The sequence below is a fragment of the Podarcis gaigeae genome (genome assembly GCF_964106915.1).
Source record: "Podarcis gaigeae genome assembly, chromosome: 7".
NCBI lineage: Eukaryota > Metazoa > Chordata > Lepidosauria > Squamata > Lacertidae > Podarcis > Podarcis gaigeae.
In genome coordinates, this window is record NC_139683.1 from 68550070 (window position 1) to 68572821 (window position 22752).

The 22752-nt window shown below is 46.1% G+C and overlaps 3 protein-coding genes across 7 annotated transcripts in view; 2 read left to right on the forward strand and 1 right to left on the reverse strand.

Annotated features, from left to right (window-relative positions):
• LOC310848360 (N-acetyllactosaminide beta-1,6-N-acetylglucosaminyl-transferase-like) overlaps positions 1-9561 on the forward strand; it is a 13872-nt gene extending 4311 nt beyond the window's left edge. For 2 of the 4 annotated variants that reach the window (XM_083747382.1, XM_083747383.1), the window contains exons 2-4: positions 161-1455; positions 3209-3295; positions 5057-9561. In XM_083747382.1, the coding sequence (XP_083603508.1) occupies positions 507-1455; positions 3209-3295; positions 5057-5247 (1227 nt within the window). In that variant the 5' untranslated portion in view covers positions 161-506 and the 3' untranslated portion in view covers positions 5248-9561. Of the gene's footprint in view, positions 1456-3208; positions 3296-5056 lie in introns of all 4 variants that reach the window. The other 2 variants (XM_083747385.1, XM_083747384.1) reach the window with 2 other exon arrangements.
• On the reverse strand, positions 7137-22231 carry LOC310848347 (UPF0489 protein C5orf22 homolog). The gene is made up of 9 exons (XM_083747357.1): positions 22111-22231; positions 21153-21298; positions 20355-20504; positions 19063-19501; positions 16426-16488; positions 15374-15495; positions 13621-13687; positions 12627-12766; positions 7137-11499 (listed from the first exon to the last, which is right to left on the reverse strand). The coding sequence occupies exons 1-9, from the start codon at positions 22210-22212 to the stop codon at positions 11358-11360; spliced, it is 1371 nt and encodes a 456-aa protein (XP_083603483.1). The 5' UTR covers positions 22213-22231; the 3' UTR covers positions 7137-11357.
• Positions 22232-22636: 405 nt separating this feature from the next.
• Positions 22637-22752, forward strand: part of DROSHA (drosha ribonuclease III) — a 92043-nt gene continuing 91927 nt past the window's right edge. For both annotated transcript variants that reach the window (XM_083747147.1, XM_083747148.1), the window contains exon 1: positions 22637-22735. The gene's annotated coding sequence lies outside the window, so the exon portion shown is untranslated. The remainder of the gene's footprint in view (positions 22736-22752) is intronic.

Genomic DNA, 22752 nt, shown 5'->3' on the forward strand with positions numbered 1-22752 from the left:
AAGGAATTGCTCCAGAAGCTTTTCTTCCAACACCCTTGCTTCAGAGGAACCCCATTGCTTCTTTATGCTATTCTCTGACCCACCCCATCTCCTTCCTACTGGAGTATCACATTTTCAAGACTTCATATTGGTTTGTGTTCCTTTTTGTCCCATAACTCAGGAGCACAGTGCCCTTTCACGGGTGAGGTGGAGCCACTGAACTTTGGGGGAAGAACTGAAGAATCAAGGAGGATTCCAGCCTCTCCCTCCAGCCTTTGTGGCCGATGGTGTGCTCTGCACGGATCAATGGTGTGTTCGGCTTGGATCCCTGCGGATAGGCAAGTAGAGCTGCTTGCTTAGCAGCCAGCTGAGGCAAAAGCTACCCTGCCATCTTGGGACAGTGGACAGAAACAAAACGATGCAGGGCAGCAGAAGCACGTTGCCAAATTAACAACTGAGGGCCACAGGCGGAGCACCTTCCACTGGTGTTCCCTGCGACAGAAGCAGCGTTAATTTCCCTAGAGACAATGCTCTCTCGGAAGGCTTGTTGCATCTCTGCCATTCTTTCCCTGAGCGGCTTGGCAGTTCTGCTTGTTCTGGATCGCCAGCGTCCCCTTCTCTCTAAACAACAACGGCGGCAGACGCAGAAATCTCGGGAAGGTGATTTCCTCCGGGATCATTGCAGGTCTCTGGCAGAGCAGGACAGAGCGTTTATCTGGGGGAAACACTTCCACACCTCTTTCGGGAAGTCGTCTTCCTGCAAAGATTACATCGCCAGCAGTCACTACCTGACGAAAACCCTGTCTGCGGAGGAAGCCGGCTTCCCCATAGCGTACGCCATCACCATCCACAAAGAATTTGGTACCTTTGAACGGGTCTTCCGAGCCATTTACGTGCCCCACAACGTTTACTGCATCCATGTGGATAAGAAGGCACCTGACGGGTACCAGCAAGATGTGAAGAAGCTGGTCGATTGCTTTCCCAACGCCTTCCTCGTGTCCAAAGCGGAGGTGGTCATTTACACGGGGATAACCAGGCTCCAGGCTGACCTGAACTGCATGAAGGACCTCCTGAGGTCCACGGTTCAGTGGAAGTATCTCCTCAACCTCTGCGGCCAAGACTTCCCCTTGAAAACCAACAAGGAAATTGTCCAGAAGCTGAAAAAGTTTAACGGGAAAAACATCACACCTGGCATTCCCCTTGTAGATCCTTATACCGTGAGGACCAAATATTCTTTCAAACCATGTCTTGGAGATCACGACGGAGAATATCCAATTCAAATGCTAAGCACCATGTATTTGAAATCAGAAGTGCCCCACAATCTGACTCTTTACCGTGGCTCTTCATACGTTGCCCTAACAAGGCCCTTTGTGGAGTTTATTTTCTCCGATGAACGGGCCCTCGATTTGCTAGAATGGTCCCAGGACACTTTTAGTCCAGACGAACAATACTGGACGACACTCAATAGGATACCAGGTACGTAGCAACATCCAACCGGTTCTGATTTTGTTCGCTGGGGTTTGTTGTCGGATCTAAAGTTGCACAGGTTCTCAAGGAGATGAATTGGTTAGAGTGTGGTGCTGGTCATGCCAAGGTTACAGGTTCGATCCCCATATGGGACAGCTGCATATTCCTGCATCCTTTCAAGTGATGCTGTGCTGGTTCCATGGGGTAACCGTGTGGCGGGGTCCGAGTCCAGTCCGAGGTCGAGGGTGCAGTATGAAGGCAGTCCGTCAAAGCTGAAGCTGGGTCCAAGGCAGGGAGTCGGGTGAGGTCAGGAGCTCCGGCAGGACAGGGTGCAGGCAGGAACTGGATACCAACAATGTTGCTCCTGCAACTTGGGACTGGTTGGCTTTTATCTGCCCCGAAGCATAGGGCGGCCCCGGTCCTCAGGTGACTCGCCTCTCCTGGCCTGGAGGCGAGCACTCCTCCTGCGGGAACTTAGTTCTCTCCGTCTCTCTGCCTTGAGCCTCTACATCTCAGGAGAGGCTGGAAGGTTACCGGACCCAGAGGCAACCTCAGCTTCCTCTGACGGGGCTGAGAGTGGAGCACCTGCAGGCAATGGGTCCTCCATCACCTCAGGGGCCAGAGCAGACTCAGCTGGTGCCTGCACCTGAGGATCCAGCACAGGTGAGGACCCTTCAGGCTCAAGCCCCAGCCCTGGCTCAGCTGGTTCTGGAGGTGGGGAATCCTGTGCAGGCTGGGATTCCTCAGGTTCAGCCTCCGGGTCCGAATACCAGGCCATCACAGATGCCTTCACCACATCCTGGTTCCAGTTGGTCAACGCTCCATGGCTGCCACAAAAAACCTTGTGCCTCCTGCTTTTCAGCCTGTTTTGACCAGCGCTTGCATGCTACACACTCCTGTTGTTCTCCCGGACAGTTAAGGGAGTGGGAGCCAAGGCCCATCCACTTGCTCAGGGGACACCCTTGCTTATTTCTCGTTCTGGCAACCTGGCTCACTCCTTGGGGATGTTGATGAGGACACTTAAGTGGCCAGCTAAGGCCACTATCTTACAAAGAAACTGGTCTGACTAGTTCAGTAAACTCCTCTTATATAACAGAAAAGGGGGCCAAGAATTTGAAGGGAATTGGGGCATCATCCCTCAAACCTACATGCACGATGGCCAGGGATGTTATTTCTTTCCGGGTCATTCTCTTACAGGGATGTTTCTGTTTGTTTAACAGCTGGATTCACAAGTCATTAGGACAAAACAGAAACTGCTTGTACATACCCTCCAACATTTCTCCGATGCAAATGGGGACATCCTAACCCATAATAATAATTTTACTATTTAGACACTACCCAGTATTTTCTCTACCTACCATACCCACCAACATTTCTTTGATGAAAATAGGAGCTTCCTAAGGAAAAGCGGGACATTCTGGGATCAAATCGTACATCAGGACAGCTCCTGTAAATCCAGGACCGTCCCTGGAAAATAGGGGCACTTAGAGGGTTTGCTTGTACACCTGGGAATTTAGGAAAATAATTTTTATAATATTTATTAAACAGGTTTGTTTCTCCCCCCCCCCCTCGAGATGATGCAGACAAAATGGAAGGATTTCAAATGAAATCCCAATTACCTTGGGAGAAACTGAGATAAATAAGAACTCCCAAAGCATGACGAAATGTCCATGTTTTCAATAGACCATCTGGCACTTTTAAGATTAACTGCTGTGCCCTCACAAGGCTCATCTTTTGGTTTTGCACTCTCTCCAAATAACAGACGTCCCTGGCTCCATGCCAAATGCTACACGAGAGGGCGGCTTGAGAGCTATCAAATGGATCAACGGAACTGTTGGGAGATGTTACGGTAAATGCACAGTTTTGGCATTCTGCTGTCTAGCACTGAGAGCGGACCCTTCTTGTATTCCATGACCTCTGTCTATGCTGGGCTGTTACACCCTTCAGTTTAATGAAGGCTTCAAAGAGGTTCGGAAACAAACTTGTGGCATTTCAGAACTTGCAGTGCCTAGGCTCAGAAACACTAGCACTGACACCCTCCCGTTTCTTTCCTGGGCAATGCGCAGTTCCAAAAATGATCAGCTGGGTATTATTAATATCTATCTGGAGAATGACCACGCTTCCAGCCGAGGGCCTTCTGGCGGTTCCCTCATTGCGAGAAGCGAAATTACAGGGAACCAGGCAGAGGGCCTTCTCGGTAGTGTCACCCGTTCTGTGGAACGCTCTCCCATCAGATGTCAAGGAAATAAACAACTATCTGACATTTAGAAGACAGCTGAAGGCAGCCCTCTTTAGGGAAGGTTTTAATAACTGATGTTTTAATGTATTTTTAACCTTCTGTTGGAATCTGCCCAGAGTAGCTAGGGAGACCCAGTCGGATGGGCGCGGTAGAAATTATTGTTATTATTAAATGCAGAGAAAGCTGAATGGGGCTCCTTTTGCATGATTGTTCAAGGTTATGAACTTGCAGATTACACCAAATTTACACCCAAATTTGTGCACTAAAGTGCATACAAACAATTCCTGCATGAAAGGGGGAATATATGTACAGTGTTACTCTGCATTCACTTTTTGGCTGCCATACTTCTCTCATTGACTTTCATGGAATAATGTTTCACAGTCGGGGTCTTGAGAATTACAACCTTAGTGGCTTGGAGAACTCACAAGTCAATGTAAATAAAGAAGGTAGTGAGCTGCATCTTATATTATAAAGATAGTAATTAGAAGTGATCTGATGACGTATTTTCATGAAGAAAAATGCTGCTTCTGAAAGGAGTGGTCAAGACTATATTTCAAAAAGTAAAAACCAGGACACCACGAAAGCTGTTGCGATGTTTTTAGGAGGATGCCAACATTTTTAGGAAACCCCTTAAATCACCCCTAACAAACCTACCTGCATCATATATTTAGTCTGCAACTGCAAGTCCGCTGAGTAAAAGTTACCATATTTTTCGCTCTATAAGACGCATCAGACCATAAGACACACCTAGTTTTTGGAGGAGGAAAACAAGAAAAAAATATTCTGAATCTCAGAAGCCAGAACAACAAGAGGGATTGCTGCGCAGCGAAAGCAGCGATCCCTCTTGCTGTTCTGGCTTCTGGGATAGCTGCGCAGCCTGCATTCGCTCCATAAGATGCACACACATTTCCCCTTACTTTTTAGGAGGGAAAAAGTGAGTCTTATAGAGCGAAAATTAAGGTATTAGTTTTTTAAAACTTTAACAGGCAGTGCCTTGTGCAGACAATTCAGGATTGTCTGCAAAACTCGCCTTGAGTTTAATTCCCACATAATATAGGGTTGCCATATTGTAGGGTTATAGGGTTGCCACAACCAGGACTCCCAAAAAGTTTTTTTTAGGAAGACCCCAAAATCGTTGAGCTTCTTTTAGCCACCAGAAATCAATTCCACCTTTAAAAACCCAATGGTATACAAATAATGTATGCCAAATCATTTTTATTAGTTTTACAAATTTTTTAATCAATACCAATTTACATCACATTTAATACGATTTCCCCATTAAGTTGACTTTGCACTCTTCATTCTTTTCTCTAATTACTTCTTTATATGACCGTCTTTATTTCCGATGAAAGTACTTTTATCTCTTGACAGGTCACTATAAAAGAGACATTTGTGTCTATGGAACTGGAGACCTTGAGTGGCTGCTATCCGGTACACAACTGTTTGCTAACAAAGTTGAACTTGAAACATATCCACCTACTGTGGAATGCCTGGAACTGGCTGTTCGGGAGAGGGCACTGAAAGAGAGTGAAATACCTGTGGAGCCAAGTTGGTACCTTTAGGGGAACCGATATGGTTTACTTTAAGACGATGAACAGAGCCAACATCCTGGAAGAGCCAGTTTAGCTTGAAGCCATGCATGTTCCAATCTTGAACATCATAGCACTGTCAAAATTCGGGGCAATCGATATATTGGTTGATATTTTTTGCTATTTGCTATACTTGATTATTTTTAGGATTTAGCATCCTGTTTTGGAACAGAGTTACTATCCATTTCTCCCACCCACCAAAGAACTCAGGTATCATTTGTTAATATTTTGGGAAGTCGTTTTGACCAACAGGAAGAAAGACAGTGAATTCATATTTCAAGCTGGTTGAATTAGACTTTGATCATTGTTGCAAGTCAGGTTTCACTAAGTGGTACTCTAGATGACTGGATTAAAACTGACTACATATCGATACAAGATTTACTAAGGGGCCTTGTTATTTGCTGGAGGACTTGTGTCTGCGCACAAATATTGTACCTGTTTCTGAAGTGAGATCAAGGCCCGATATTCAGATATACGGGCTACCAGGATTCCTCTGTTATCTCCCACGGAAAGAAAAAACTCCATGAGTATCCTCCCCCCCTTTTTTATAATGTACATGAGTATCCCTTTCCCTTTTTTATAATGGGAGCCTCACGCGCCCCTACAGGTAATGTGGGAGCTCAAAATCACCGCAAAAGAGCAAAACGTAAACTGCAAAAAAACCCAATTTCTCTTGAAAACAAAGAGAAGATCTTCGCACATAAGGTTGTTTTTTTTTTAAAAAAAGATAGTTTTTCAGGTGCAACTGAACCAGTTTTTTTAGAGGGACTGCTTATGCTGATTAACGGCAAATCATTTCCATATTTCTGGGCACCATCTTAATTATTATTATTATTATTATTATTATTTCTGTGCACCATCTAAATCTACATTCACCTCAGATGGTTTGAAAAGGTGATGGCCGTATGTCAGGGGTAGCCAACGAGGTGCCGTTCAGATGTTGTTGCCCTAAAATTTCCATCATCGCTGAACGTTGGACATGCTAGCTAGGGCTGATACGAGCTGCACTGCAGAATAGCTAGTGGGCACCATGTTGACTATCCCTGTAATATTTGCTAAAAGTCCAGAGGAGAAAAATTAAAAAGCGGCATTTTCTTCTTTCCCTGTTTTACCATTTATTTATTTTTTAAATGGAGACTGAAATTTTATACAGAAAGGTTTCATCCGTGCAGAAATGTCCGCCAGTTCTTTCTTGGCATCTACCGTAAGCATGAAAATGGGTCTGCTAAATAGGAGCTTGAACTGGTATGTCAATGAATTATGGACATTGAACGCAGCCCTCTGTTTCGTGACTCATTTCCATGTAGGCCCTTGCTGTTAAACATGTTGCCTATGTTTCAGTTTTGGTCTGTTAAGTGTTGTACTTTAAAGTGGAAGAGTATTTTTTCTTAGAAAAACAAACAGATTTGCAGATATTCATTGTAATTTTTTTTGTAACAATTCAATAGTAAATAAATAGTTTGTTTTCTTAAAATAAAACTAAAAGAAACTGAATTGTTTCCCTTTACTTTAGAACTGTATTGAGGGTATCAGAATTTGTATTAAGCTTTTCAACCAGATCTGCAGCTGTGCCCTTAACAGCAATCAAGTTTGGATTGGTCTGCCGGAGAAAGACAACTGTAAAGTTAGGTGTAATGCTGAGCTCCTATAAAGGAATAAAACACCGGATGAGTTAGTATCCTAGGTGATAAAAACAGTATGTCTATGCCAAAAATTTAAAAGGTTTGTATTGTTTTTCTGATTTTGTAATACGTCATCTTTGTTCATAGGTTGTGCAAGCTTTCTGTACTACAAAATCTACCAATGTTGAGATGCCTGTTTTTCCTTTAAAGAGAAAAAAACAACAACACAGAATACAAACATCTACTGAACACAAAGCCCAAATTTTATTAAACTCTTGTGCTTGTTGTTTCATAATCCATCACTGAATAAGCAACAAAACAACCACTACAAACCTAACCATGAACTCAACAGAAGGTGGAAAAGTTGACTGAATTAAATGAGGCATGTTCCCGCTAATGTTGACATGTGGTTTATTTTCAGCAAAGATATATGGTACTTATCTTCCATTCTTTGGAATAAGTGGGTGCAAATCTAACACGTAAAACCTGAGCGAGCTGGTTTAATGTTACGGTTACCAACTTGTCAATCAGCCCATCACTTATCACCAGTATGGCCAATGATGATGGGAGTTGTAGCCGAACAGCATCTGTAATGTCAGAGGTTCCCCACCCTTACTTTAACCACAGCTTGGCGTGATGAATAAAAAGGTGGTTGTGCTTCTCTCCGGGCTGTAAATATGCTGATTTATTCATATCATGCTACTGTGCAACTCTAGGTGCCTTCCGCTCCAACAGCCCAAACCACAAAAGGTTTGCACAACAGAATCCTCTTAGCAGAAATTGGCAACTGAACAGGGGATGTGTAGGGAGAAGGGATGAATGTATTTAGAAATGATGGTTGGAAAAGCTATTCTAGTGAGAGCTGGACCATAACGAAGGCTGATCGCCGAAGAATTGATGCTTTTGAATTGTGGTGCTGGAGGAGACTCTTGAGAGTCCCATGGACTGCAAGAAGATCAAACCTCTCCATTATGAAGGAAATCAGCCCTGAGTGCTCACTGGAAGGACAGATCCTGAAGCTGAGGCTCCAATACTTTGGCCCCCTCATGAGAAGAGAAGACTCCCTGGAAAAGACCCTGATGTTGGGAAAGATGGAGGGCACAAGGAGAAGGGGACAACAGAGGACGAGATGGTTGGACAGTGTTCTCGAAGCTACCAGTCTGACCAAACTGCGGGAGGCAGTGGAAGACAGGAGTGCCTGGCGTGCTCTGGTCCATGGGGTCACAAAGAGTCGGACATGACTAAACAACAACAACAAAAGGAGGAAAATAGAGGGGGCATCTGGGGGTGGGTGGGAAGTCAGCTTTTCCATTTGTATTTGTATTAATTTCGTGACCATTTGTTAGAAATGATGGGAAATCAAAAATAATTGGCAACAAAGAAACCTCATGCAGGTAAAATTTGTTTCCTGCAAATGGGACCTGCAAGTTTTGTCAGCTACACGGGGTTTTCCCATAAGGGAAGCCTTTACGGTTTGGGGGTTGTTTGGCCTGGAGCAAAGCAAACGACAAGCCTAGGTTTAGATGACTAGTAAGCCATGAGCTCCTCCCCATTGCTTGGCTTAACCTTAAGTGCAAACCGGGCCATTGTCTTAGTTCTGTGGTTGGAACAATTTCCCCTTTTTCAATTCTGGAACCCCCCAAATTCTACACATCCATCCAAAGGCAAGAAAATAGCTTTTCCGTTTGTATGTATGGCAGGGTGCCAGCAGCCTGCATCTTCTTCAACCAATTTTTGTTTTTTGTTTCATTATTTGTGCATACTGAATGCCTGACAAGGGCTATAGCGAATTGCTGGGCTTAACAGCCTAGCTATTTTAAAAATCACAAAATCACCGTCACTGACAATCTGAGAGGCCCTTTATATGGGGCAGAAAGGTAGTCTATTAAGGTTTTAATCAATGCACATGGGAAATGCTGCAGGTAAAGTCCATCTCTTCTTTACTTTTGATATACATTGCAAACTGTGGCTGCAAAACTAAAACGTTAAGCAATCACTCCCAGAGATTCTGCAAGAAATATGTACTCCTCGGGTTGCCATATTTCAAAAAACCACCAAAACCCCCACAATTTTCTGATTGATTTGCCTAAGATCCAGGACAAAAAAGCACCACCTTTTGGAGTTTCCCCCCCGGATGTCAATTCCGCCTTTGAAATCCCCGAAAATGGATGCCAAATATTTTTTGTTTCCCAAGTTTTTAACCAACAAATAGCTCCAAGGCAAAAGTGAACATGTCATTTGCCAGCCTCCTAACTCGCCAAAACTTGGATCTCCAAGTAAAACAGATGCACGCTCTCACCCAAGTGCCTGCCAACACAACCTGTTTTTTCCCCAGGAGAAAAGAAGGCAAGTATATTTAGCAAACAATCCACAGTCTGCAATGTACATGTGTGGTGGACCATGTTCTCCTTGCGCAGCTTGTGTGTTCTAAATGGAGGGAGACGATTGCTCCTTTCCTTCTCAGCGTAGTTCTTACAAATCTCTTTTAAATCAGAACATAAGGCAGTTATAAAGGTGCTTTCTCAAAGCACCTCATCGCTCCCCAAGAGATGGCACAAATTGATAACCTGTGTAAAGCACCCCACCTGCTGAACCGATAAAGAATTGCAATTCCATCATTCTGAAATTATAATGCTCAAGGACCATCACTGTTAGTTTGTTATTTTCCACTCCTGTTTCCAACTAAGCAGGGAGACGGAGTAGCCTCAGCGCTGTAGGTGAATAATACTTGCGCCTGATTTTCTTTTCTTTTTAATATAGTTGGAGGGGAAAAGTGACCTCAAGACAGACTGATCTCCTGAAACAGGTATTGCCGCAACTAGTATTTCGTGGGCAAGTCCCTGATGTCTGCCTCCAGACTTGCATGCAAAGGAAGGGTTCAGAGGTACAGTATGTGATTTCCACAAGAAATCCCCAAATTCAGCCTCCAGCCAAGGCTGGGAAAGATTCTCATTTGAAACCACGGAGAGCCAGAGCCAATCTGGCTTAGGACCACAAAACCTCAAGGATCACCTCTCTCCTTATGAACCCAAACATTGCAACCATCATTGGAGGTCCTTCTTTATGAGAAGACTACGAATCCATAACCACACCTTCATTACAGAGATGACAAAGTGCTTTTGAGTTCTTCCAAACTGAACATCCATCTTAATGCGCCAGCTCTGTCTCTGACAATTGGAGAATCTCTGGACCCAAAGCTCCTAGAAGACGATGGATGATGTATTTTTCATGTATTTTTTAAATTTTATTTTTAATCTTTTGCTGGAAGCCACCCAGAGTGGCTGGGGAAACCCAGCCAGATGGGCGGGGTATAAATAATAAATTATTATTATTATTGAATGCTTGGGAGAGAATCACTCTCTCCACGAAATATAATCTAGCAGTTGCAGAAGCGGGGGAAAAGCAGCAGCAGCAACTTCGCCTGGCACTTAAGCTGGAGTCGTTTTGACGTCAAGGAAAGATGCCAACGAGCCTTATCTGCCTGTCAGACTGAGAGAGCAGCAGCTTGGCTTTTTATTTACCCGTTTTTAAAAAATTGAAACTTCAGTGTTGTTATTGGGTTTTTTGTAGTTGTAACTTTTTGTTGATACTGTAAGCCATCCAGAGAATATTACTGGGCCGCCTATAAAATGCAGTAAACAAATAAATTAATGACACAGAAGTAGCAACTTCTTTTTAAAAAATATTCTATAATGTAAGTAAGAGGCACTTACCCATTGGCATCTTTTACACATCTAAAATAAAACCACACATTTTCGCCACAAATAATAGCAGTTTACTGCCACACTTTGCAACCTGCCCTCAAAATATTTAGGTACAAAGCCTTGCCTCCTAGCATGAATGCTTAGGGTTCCAGAAAATATAGATGCTAAAAAACTTGAATGTGTCAGTGTGTTCCACTGGGTGTCCTCTGACAATATATTATTTCAGCCAAACCTACACCACAGGGCTGTTGTTCATAGAGTAAAACAGGACCTCCTCTTGAAGATTAGGTCAAGATCCTTTGAAAAAGCATGGGACAGAAATATGAAACTATGTTAAGTTATTCTAACAGGAACAGAGGCACACAGCCAGGATAGTCACCGCTTCCAAACAAACTGCAATTTATCTTGAAGCAGTATTTTCGGTTACAACTGACTGGGAAAATGAATTCAACTATGTTAAAGCAAAATCTCTTCCTCAAATACTAGGCTGGCTCAGTCTGGAGAGACTTCTACAGAAATATAGGAAGAGCAATTTCCCAGTCATTTTTCTTCTTCTAGGCAAACCCAAAAGGTATCAACGCGAGGATCCATAGCAGCAGAAAATTGTGTTGAGAAAAAAAACAACACCAAAATAAAATGATCTGTGTGGAGATTATCACAAGCGCAACCCAACCTCACAAGAAATCCTTTGTCTGCTTCCAAACGGATCCCATGGCGCAGAGAGAGAAACTATTTCGGTTGTTTTTGCCTCAACCGATCATGCTGTTCCAGCGGGACAGGGATTTTCCAAGTACTCTAAATGAACTTCCAGGTTGCCGTACGCCAGGCGCAGAACATTCAATACCTTTTCTTGGATGAGCTGAACTTGTTCTGCGGGGCAGTAGTCATCTAAGCTAGATCTGTAATTTTAAAAAAAGGAGGGATTGCATGGAACAATGTTGTCGTTTAATCATCCCATTCTCATCGGTCTCTTTTCCACGCCAGAATTTCAATGCCCACACTAACGTTCCTTGCTCCCCGAGGTGACTTGGACCATAACCCCAACACATGCTTTTCTGGGCGTGCACCCCAGTCAACTCTGTGGCCCATACTTCTGGGCGGACATGCAGTAAGATTGCACTTTTGGGAACCAACGACCATTGCAAGTGACTAGGGCCCTGCAGGACTTGACATCATTTCGCAGGGCCTGCAAGACAGTGCTGCTCCACCAGGCCTTTGGCCAAGGCACAGTCTGACCCCCCCCTCCTTCTGTGATCCTCATAGAACTCTAGCCCAATGGTTGCCATTAATTTGATTCTGAATTGATTTGATTCTGAATTGATTTTAGAATGTATTTCAATTAACTGATTGAGATTTTATGTAAACTGTGTTATTTTTACTGTTGTTAGTTGCTCTGAGCAATATTATTAATAATATTATTAATAATAATAATATTGGGGGCTGGGCTGAGGAGGAATGGTGGGGACTGCCCCCCCTTCTCCTGAACCCTCCTGATAACAGGAGGATAGTACAGTGGTACCTCGGGTTAAGTACTTAATTCATTCTGGAGGTCCGTTCTTAACCTGAAACTGTTCTTAACCTGAAGCACCACTTTAGCTAATGGGGCCTCCTGCTGCTGCCATGCCGCCGGAGCATGATTTCTGTTCTCATCCCGAAGCAAAGTTCTTAACCCGAGGTACTATTTCTGGGTTAGCGGAGTCTCTAACTTGAACCTGAGGTACCACTGTATAGATTTAGAAGAGTGGTTTGCAGGAGATCAAGAAAGTGCCGGCCAGGGTGTGAATCATCCCTGAGAATTTTCCTCACTCTCCTGAGGCAACGTTCTTCTGCTATTTCATCCAGCGGATTCACGGGGCAGCCCATAATATCTTGTGCTGTATTCACCATCCTCTGTAGGCATTTCCTATCAGATGATGTCAAACCAGCGTTCCACACCGTGATGCAGTATGAAAGGACTAATAGCAAACTAATATTCTAATAGCAAACTACTCCAGTGGGCCAAAACAGCACCCCCACCATATCTTACCGGGCTATCGTCACAAGCGTGGGCTTTGGCAAGTTCGTCAAGAGACGTTCGACGGCCTGCACTAGACTCTCAATTTCTTCCTCCGTGCTGATGTGGTGAGGAAGTTCGGAGTAATCGCACGTGAGCCCAGCCTGGTGGACCTGAAAAGTGGATTGCACAAAGTAGCTCAGCACAGTTCTCTGAGCTGGCCTGTGGCACTAGTTCTGATACCAATGCAAACCGAAGACTTGGTTTGCTAATTTGGGCAAAAGGGCCGCATGCCCAGCCAGTGTGGTACAGTGGTTAGAGTGTCGGACTAGGATCTGGGGGACTAGGGTTCAAATCCCCACTTGGCCACAAAGCTCACTGGGCCAGTCGCTGCCTTTTAGCTTAACCTACCTTGAAGGGTTGGTGTGTGGGGTTAAATGAGGAGGAGGAGGAGAACTGTATATGCCACCTTGAGCTCATTGCGGAGAAATGTGTGGGGTAAAAATGCAATTAATGAATGAATGAAACACAATTCAAAGTGTTGGTGCTAACCTTTAAAGCCCTAAACGGCCTCAGTCCAGTATATCTGAAGGAGCGTCTCCACACCCATCGTTCTACCTGGACACTGAGGTCCAGTGTCAAGGGCCTTCTGGTGGTTCCCTTGCTGCGAGAAGCCAAGTTACAGGGAACCAGGCAGAGGGCCTTCTCGGTAGTGGCACCCGCCCTGTGGAATGCTCTCCCACCAGATGTCAAAGAGAACAACTACTACCAGACTTTTAGAAGACATCTGAAGGCAGCCCTGTTTAGGGAAGCTTTTAATGTTTGATGCATTACTGTATTTTAATATTTTGTTGGAAGCTGCCCAGAGTGTCTGGGGAAGCCCAGCCAGATGGGAGGGATATTAACAACAACGACAACAATAATAATACTATAAACAAAAAAGCTGAGATAAGATTTTCAGGTTGTGGCCCCTATCTGGTTCCATGAGCCCAAAGTACAGCCCTGAAATTTGATAAAACAGACTTACCATTTCATAATCGGGCGTTTCCATTCGATTTTTCAAACTGTGCACAAGCTGGACTAGAAGTTTCATCCTGTGATAACAAAACACACATGGATCATATCCTGCAAATGTTATGAACGAGACTAAGAATGAGCCATTATGCAAATGAGGGTTGTTAGATTTGAGGGGTATATCCACCCCCAGAATCTGGGATAACTATTGCTGAATTCACCCATATATCTGTGTCAAGAACCAGGCAACAGCACACCAAAAAATCACTCAAGCACAATAATGTAAATTAAGTGCGTGAAAATTGTTTAGAATTGCACATATTGTATGCTGTGCCTGCTGACGTCTTGCAGCTGAATATGTGAACTACTTCTACCGAAAAAGCACTGCATTCTCCAAGAATGTCAAGTCCAGGTTCAACCCCCTGCAATGCACGAATCTTCTGCCCAACGTGGGGCTCAAACTCACAACCCCGAGATTAATAGTCTCCTGCCCTGCTGCCTTCTTTGCGTGCAATGAAACTTCCTCTTCCTCTCTAGCCCTACCTCCCTAGGTGCACCTGAAAGATCAGCTCTGGAGGTTTGGGGTTCCCTCTGGAGCAGATTTTGTGGGGTGCATCATGCTGAAGGCTTTATGATCTCCGGATAATAAATCACTGGGTCCAGCAACACGTTTGCTTGCGGTTGCTTTAAAACAGCCCAGAACCAGCAGAGTAACACAGCTCCCTATCTTGGAAGCGAATTAGGGATTGGTGGCACACAAGAGGCAATAAGAACACTCCTGGAAGAGGTAAATCTCAGCCAAGTAGTTGTTTAAGCCGGTCATAAAATGCATAAGTTACAATATATAACAGGGGTGTCCAACTAACAAGAGACTGCAATCTACTCCCACTATAAAATGATCTACCCATTGGATTGACCAGAGTTGTTGAGCTTTTTTTAGGGGGAGAGAACAGAGTTGTTGAGCTTCCTCCCCTCCTTTGAGGGTGGTCAATCACTCAAGATCCCCTCCTTTGAGGGTGGTCAATCACCAGGACCGACCATAGACAGCCTGCGATTGACTGGTAGAAAGAGATTGACCAGTTCGACAGGCCTGATAAATAGTATTGATTTACTCCATTCCAAAAGAGTAAAATGGAGCTTAAAGCCCCTGTAAGAGTCCCTGTGCCCTACAAGTTGCCAGTAAGAGCAGAAAAGCAAAACTGGTTCAAACCACCTCTCTGTGTCTCTTGTAGGAACTCTGCATGTCCAAAGATAAGATCCCCCAGGTAGTGCCCACTATAATAGACTCAACGACCAGACAAAAGTCTTGACTTTTCTTTCCGTTCGTGTTGATCTCTTGACTTTTCTTTCCGTTTGTGTTGATTCTGGAAATGAATGCCTTTCAGTCATTCTCCCCCAACCTGCCAGCAGAACACCAACCCTGTGCCTACTCAGAAGTAAGCCCCATTGCATTCAATGGGGTTTACTCACTGTTAAGTAGTGTTGGGCCTTGCTCACTGTGTGAGCCGACTTGCGGGACTGGCTGAAAAGACGGGGTAGAAATGGCTATTTAAGTTGTGTCCTAACATCTTGTCCCGCTAGACAGCTATCATGTTTAGTGGACAGACTGTCCTTTGAGCCTTTTTCAGACTGGCAACCCATCTTTTAACTCTGATCTGTGACCAGGGGAGCCCCGGCAGCTTAAAAAAGTTCTTATTTAACCCTCTCCATTCATCTGCCAACCCGAAAGGAAGCAACTCTCTTAGCTGCCGCTCAAGATCCCTTACCCAGGACTCGAAGCCCATCTCTGCAGGTTCTCCTCCGTGTCATCGTCGCACAGGTCAGCAAAAGCTGCTTCGAGGTCTTCCAGCTGGTGGACGCGATTCTCGACACAGTCTAACAAGTCCTCCTTTAAATATAAAAACAGAACAACATTGGGCAACAGAGACTCTTCACTGGCGACTCAACTTCAGGGCCAGTTTGATGGTTCAGCAAAGTGTAATCTTGTTTGGATCTGGTGTAAATTTATGCTGGCTTGCATTCTGCCACCTTCTTATGGGTAGGATTACTCCCCTAGTTACCAACTACCTGCCAGGGGTGAGGTGAAAACTGGCTTCCCGGGTGCAGAAATTGAAAATTATATCAGAAATTAAACTATCAAGGGGCGGGGCCATGAGTGGCCTATAAATGCTCCTGAAACGGGAATGCCCTCAAACAAGCGACTACCCGATTGAACATATACCTTACACAAATAAATAAAAATACCTCAAAATCCAAAGCAATTTGGGAGAGAAATTGCCTTGCGCGTGCGGGAATTAAAAAGGAGCCTCTTTATCTGTTTCCCCTTGGCAAACGGACTTTGGCAGATTAAACTCACAGCCGCAGCAAAACTGTGTGAAAACTGAATAAACATTTTGCGAGGAAAACGCATAATCGCAGTCCGAGTTTGCCAAGTAATTTCCCCTCCTGTCTCTCTCCCTTCCCAAACACGCAGCTTATAAACTGTGGTAAAATGATACAAACTGCCTTTCACCCCTCCTCCTCCTTGAATGCATTGGATGGAACATACATAGAATCACAGAATGATAGAACTGGAAGGGAACATGAGGTTCATTTAGTCCAGTGGTTCTCAACCTGTGGGTCCTCAGATGTTGTTGGACTACAACTCCCATCATCCCTGAGCTCTGGCCTTGCTAGCTAGGGGTGATGGGAGTTGTAGTTCAACCCACAAGTTGAGAAAGGCTGATTTAGTCCAACTGCCTGCAATGTAGGAATCTTGCTTAAACCCACAACCCTGGGATTCAAAGTCTGTACCCACTGAGCTATCGCTGGCCCATACCTCTGACAAGTTGCTGTTAGGCTTCTTAAAACTGTACAATTCTTGTAAGATCTTGTACTCCTCCTATTTAAAAAAAGGAAATCAAAGGGGGGGGGACAAGAGCGAGGGGATTATTCATAGCACCATTCTGCTGTTATTGCTGTAATGTGAAGAGCGGTTTTGCCTTTAGCACCTTCCTTTCACACCTTAAACATTTCTACGTCCCGAAGAAAAAGCACAACAATCAAGCAAGTGAAATTCTTTTGGCTAACGTCTGCTTCCCAGATATGAAGCGAATATTAAGACAGCGTGCTACTAAGGATTTCTTGCAGCGGCTGATGCTACAAATCTCTACATATGGTACAAACGAGATGAGATCTAGCCTTTCAAACAACATTATCTATTTTCTGCTTGTTTTTCTTCCTGGCTGTATTTTGCCTGCCAGTTCACCCATGCCTTTCCAGGAGCTGTGGTTTAAACCACCGAGCCTCTTGGGCTGGCCAATCAGAAGGTCGGCGGTTCAAATCCCCGTGACTGGGTAAGCTCCCGTTGCTCTGTCCCAGCTCCTGCCAACCTAGCAGTTTGAAAGCATGCTGGTGCAAGTAGATAAGTAGGTATTGCTGTGGTGGGAAGGTAAACGGCATTTCCGTGCGCTCTGGTTTCCGTCACGGTGTCCCATTGTACCAAAAGTGGTTTAGTCATGCTGGCCACATGACCCGGAAAGCTGTCCGCAGACAAACGCTGGCTCACTCAGCCTGAAAAGCGAGATGAATGCTGCACCCCATAGTCAAATTTGACTGGACTTAACCGCCCAGGGGTCCTTTACCTTTTTCCAGGAGTCTTATCTGAGCATTCATTGAATCATGAGTTGGAAGCGACCCTTAGGAGGATCTCGTCCAACTCCCTGCAGTGCAGGAATTGTTACAAGACTGTAAACTGTGAGGGAAGGAAGCATCTTTTGGTCTCATCCAGACCATCCCACTGTCCTTAGCTTTAACCCCACCCACTCTAGGTTCTAAATTACCGCATTTTTCGCTCTATAAGATGCACCAGACCATAAGACGCACCTAGTTTTTGGAGGAGGAAAACAAGAAAAAAATATTCTGAATCTCAGAAGCCAGAAGAGCAAGAGGGATCGCTGTGCAGTGAAAGCAGCAATCCCTCTTGCTGTTCTGGCTTCTGGGATAGCTACGCAGCCTGCATTCGCTCCATAAGACGCACACACATTTCCCCTTACTTTTTAGGAGGGAAAAAGTGAGTCTTATAGAGCAAAAAATGCGGCATATATAGTCGTACTTTGATTCTCAAACGCCTTGCGACTCGAACATTTTGGCTCCCAAACGCCGCAAACCTGGAAGCAAGTGCTCTGGTTTGTGAACATTTTTCGGAAGCCAAACGTCCGACGCAGCTTCCGCTTGAGTGCAGGAAGCTCCTGCAGCCAATCGGAAGCTGCGCCTTGGTTTTTGAACAGTATCAGGAGTCAAACGGACTCCCGGAAAGGATTAAGTTCGAGAAGCAAGGTACCATGATGGCTGAGGAGAGGAGCCAAGAAGCAAGAGACAAGGGTTGGTTGACCTTCGGCTTTTGAAGTCGCTATGCATCACCTCGCAATCCGGCGATACAGCACAATGTTGAAGCAAGCTGCCTTGGCCCAACCCATGGGGCGTGGGGAGAAACTGCTGAAGCTTTCTCTCCCGACCCCCCCATCAGAGCAAGCCCTATGCATCTGTTGAGGGGCAGGCATCTGCGGACCCCAGAACAGATAAGTTTAAAGGAGCCCCCATCCCGCAAGCCAGAAGCGATTGGGGGGCTCCGTTTCACTAGAGGAAGCCCTGCAAATGGAACCTGTCAGGCTCCATCTGCAAGGACCCCTCCATCTTTTTTGGGGGGGGGGAGCCGGTGAGTGGGATGTCTCTTTCTCCTGGAAGAAAGAGGTAACTTGCCCGCCCCCTGTACTGGCGAAGGCGGAGGAAGACCTGCAGACAAAGCCCATCCAAAATACTCTACTGTTGCCCCCTCGGCGGTCAGGTCCGCCTTGACCCCCGAACACACTTTAGGAGGGTGTTTTGGGGGTTACCTTTCCCCCCTCCCCCTTCTGCTGATGTTCAGGACTTTCCCAGAGTTTGCCAACCTGTCCCTCTTGCGTACTGCTTTGCCCGCACAATTAGTGGCACCTGAGCAGCAAAAAAAAGGTAAAGGTAAAGGGACCCCTGACCATTAGGTCCAGTCGTGGCCGACTCTGGGGCTGCGGCGCTCATCTCGCTTCATTGGCCGAGGGAGCCGGCGTACAGCTTCCGGGTCATGTGGCCAGCATGACTAAGCTGCTTCTGGTAAACCAGAGCAGCGCACGGAAATGCCTTTTACCTTCTCACCGGAGCGGTACCTCTTTATCTACTTGCACTTTGACGTGCTTTTGAACTGCTAGGTTGGCAGGAGCAGGGACCGAGCAACGGGAGCTCACCCCGTCGCGGGGATTCGAACCGCCGACCTTCTGATCTGATTGGCAAGTCCTAGGCTCTGTGGTTTAACCCACAGCGCCACCTGCGTCCCAGCAAAAATAAGAGGGAACCATAATTGAACACAGGGTGCTTTTAAAGGTATTTCCTCCATTGTTCTAACAAGGTTAATTGACCAAAGGCTGCAGCCTGGTAGTTTTACCTGCGTGTACATTTCTTTGAAAGGGTTCTTGACGGAAAAGAAATCCAAGTCAATATCGAGAACATAAGCAGAGCCCTTCTGTATCGCTTGGAGGATGTCTTCAAGGAGCTCTGACACTGGGTGGCCACCCTTTCGACCCCGGAGGCTGTCTGTTGTCTCCCGCACAGGGGTTTTGTTTTCAAATCCCCCAGCCTCTTCGCCCGCGTAGCTGTGGGCGAGGGGAGGAACGTCCTTCGAGGAAGAGGCTGCTGAGGCTGCATCGCCCCCGCTCAACTTGAGCTTCTTAGCAGAAGGCACAGTTCGGCTTTCCTCCCGGGTGCCGGCGGTTTCCAAAGGATCCACGAGGCAGACACTGAGCTGCAAAGACTTCTCGCCTTCTAGCTGGCCGGCAGGGACATACAGACCATCGGAAAGGAAGTAATCATCTGGGCAAGTAACCCTGGAATAGCGACGACAGTGATTCTTAGCAAGGATGAGGATGCAAGAATGCGAAAAATACTTTGCTGGAACAGACTGAGGGGGCCTCACGTACGCTAGCGTTCCCTCTCCCAAAGTAGCCAAAATACAGTGGTACCTCGGGTTAAGTACTTAATTCGTTCTGGAGGTCCGTACTTAACCTAAAACTGTTCTTAACCTGAAGCACCACTTTACCTAATGGGGCCTCCTGCTGCCGCCACACCGCCAGAGCACGATTTCTGTTCTCATCCTGAAGCAAAGTTCTTAACCTGAAGCACTATTTCTGGGTTAGCGGAGTCTGTAACCTGAAGCGTACGTAACCCGAGGTAACACTGTACTGTGAAATTGCTTCAAGATGTTTCATAGGAAGCAATTCATAAATGGAATTCAATAAACAAGTGAAACAATAATAATAAAAAGTAGCCAAACGCGTCTGGAATGTGCCCAAGAGAATGAAATTATTTCCATGCATAACCCTCCCAATGGCACAGCAATAAACTGCTGGCACATTTGCAAAGCTAAGCAGGGTCCGGTATGGTTTCAAATTGGATGGGAGACCGCATGCAGAGATTCCCGCATCCCTGCCAATTCTATAATAATTCTATAATTCCATACCAGCAGTGGAGGCTGATCTGGTGGGGCAAATGGGGCACTGCCCCATGAAACTCAGTCGGCCCCCAGCCAGCTCCCAACTCCCCGACTTCCAAACTTCTTGCAACCAAATCAGAGTGCGGATCTGCCTGTCACTGGCTCTAACGCGAGACCGTTAAGATGGAACCACATAACAACCGCCTCTGTATCTAACACAGCTTTAGAGAGGCACCGGCAATAGTTACCTTATGGTTGTCGTGGAGGTGTCTTTACCTACTAAGAAACGATGGGTGCCTTCTTCAATTTGCTGAGCCCAAGGTGGGTGCAGCCACAGGACGTGCGAAAAGTGCCCAGCATAGACAGCAGGCATAATCCAGTTTTCAATGCTTAGCTCACTGCAAGAGGGGGAGAAAGATGGATTGAGAAAGCTGCTGCTCTTTGAAAAGGTCGAGTACAAATGCCATTGTAATAAAGGTGAGACACAGCCTGTGTTAAGAAGTGAACATTACTTAGAACGCTTTCTTTTTACATACTGTATTTTTCGCTCAATAAGACGCACCAGACCACAAGACACACCTAGTTTTTGGAGGAGGAAAACAAGAAAAAATATATTCTGAATCTCAGAAGCCAGAACAGCAAGAGGGATCACTACGCAGTGAAAGCAGCAATCCCTCTTGCTGTTCTGGCTTCTGGGATAGCTGTGCAGCCTGCATTCGCTCCATAAGACGCACACACATTTCCCCTTACTTTTTAGGAGGGGAAAAGTGAGTCTTCTAGAGCAAAAATTACGGTATATAATTTTTATTACGCTTTCAATTTTACATTTCAAAATGAACATTTTTCAAACTTTAAAATATCCAATGACTTCCCTTCTCCTCCTCTCTCAGCCGCCATGCTCACTGGGTGAGCTTGTTCTCATGCTATATTTCCTGCCCAACCAAGAAGAAAGCACCCCAAAGTTCAGAAAGCAGCTCGACAACACTACAGCTCCCATGCAAAATGAAAACCACATCTTCTCAAGGAGATGGACTGTGCGATCCTACCTGAACAGAGATTCTTTATCGAACACTGTATCTGCAGGCATGTTCACGGGTATAAGGAGGTCGGGATGAGAATCCAAATGGACAAAGCAGATGTCACTGGTAGGAAGATGCTTTGAACCGATGGCTCGGTAGATGAAAGGGAGAACCTAGAAAAACACCCAGACGTTGTAGTTCAGCAAGTGTGCAGAAAATTCTATTTGGCTTTCTTTTTTTTTTAAAAAAAAGGATAGCTGGAATTTGTGGCTATCTCATTTGCCTTTATGGCAACCACAGCGTTACTCAAAAGGCATTTTCCACAAGTTTAACAGCTCTTATTTCTAGGTAAGGCTGGCATTGCACTAATAACAGCCACAATAATTTTATTATTTACATGCCACCCATCTGACTGTGTTGCTCCAGCACCAGACCCGTTGACGAGAACCAATGGACCTAATGGTTAGGATTGCTGTAGAGGCAAAAAGGGCCCTAGGCGGATAGTCTCTGCAATAGAACCGTTAACTCATTTACAAAGCTAAGCAGGGTCAGGTATGGTTTCACACTGGATGGGGTCCCATGCATTGAGATTTTCTGCATTGCAGCGAGCTGGACTCCATGATCCTCCTGGTCCCTTCCAACTCTACCATTCCTGTGATTCTATGGACTCCATAGCGAAGCATGTGAACTGATTGCAGGATTGTCCAACCCATGCACGCAGGATTGTCTCCACGTAGAGCATGTGTGTTAGTACAGATAGCTAGATGGACCAAAACTTATACGGTGACGCATAGGTGTAGCTAATGTTTAGGGGGGGGGGGGCGCAGAACCTGTTTGCTATGTATTTTGTTACTGATTTTTCGGAGGCGCAGCTGGGAGGGGGGAGCTCCCTTGACTCTCCCCGATCAAGCGCGCCTCTTCAGATTGCACCACCAGCAGCGAAAGCTACGCATCGGGTTTCCCCTTTCGCCCGCTGACCGCTTACCTCGTGATGATCCTCCACCACCCAGACAGGCAGCGCCGCGTACGCCCGGAGGAGTCCGGCGGTCCCGCTGCCGCGCTCCGCAGCTCCGCTGCCGCTGCTCATTGCTTGAGCGGCACCGAACGTTCAGGCGCGCAGGATTCCGAAAGCGAACGCGGAGACTTTCGCAACGTTCGGGCCTCCGAACTCCGGCAGGCGCGACGTTCCAAAGGCCGAACTCTGGCGACCGCGGCGTTCCAAAGCGAGAGGGAGAGCGCGCGCGCGGTGCGGGGGGGACACATCTCGACGTGACACGCGCGAGCATGGCGGGAAAGGGAGGAGGAGCAGAGTCCACCGGCGTCGCAAGCAACTCCGATAGCGAGAGCGTCGACCGGCCGGGAAAAATCTTCAGGATGCTCTCGCCAGTCCGTGCACGGGACCACCCACCGAGTCCCCAACCAGCCGTGTTTCCTTCCCTGGTCGCCTGCAGGCATCTCCGCGAAACAGCCTTTCCGGCTTCGCTTTTGCTCCTCCTCTTAACTTTTCTCTTCCGGTGCGCGTGGTTTCCCACAATTTCCCCCCACCCGTCTAGATCTGGGTTGCTCAGCCGGTGCCTGAAGTCTTAGAGCGAGGAAGCGACTATTTCCAGGTAAGTCTCACGCTTTT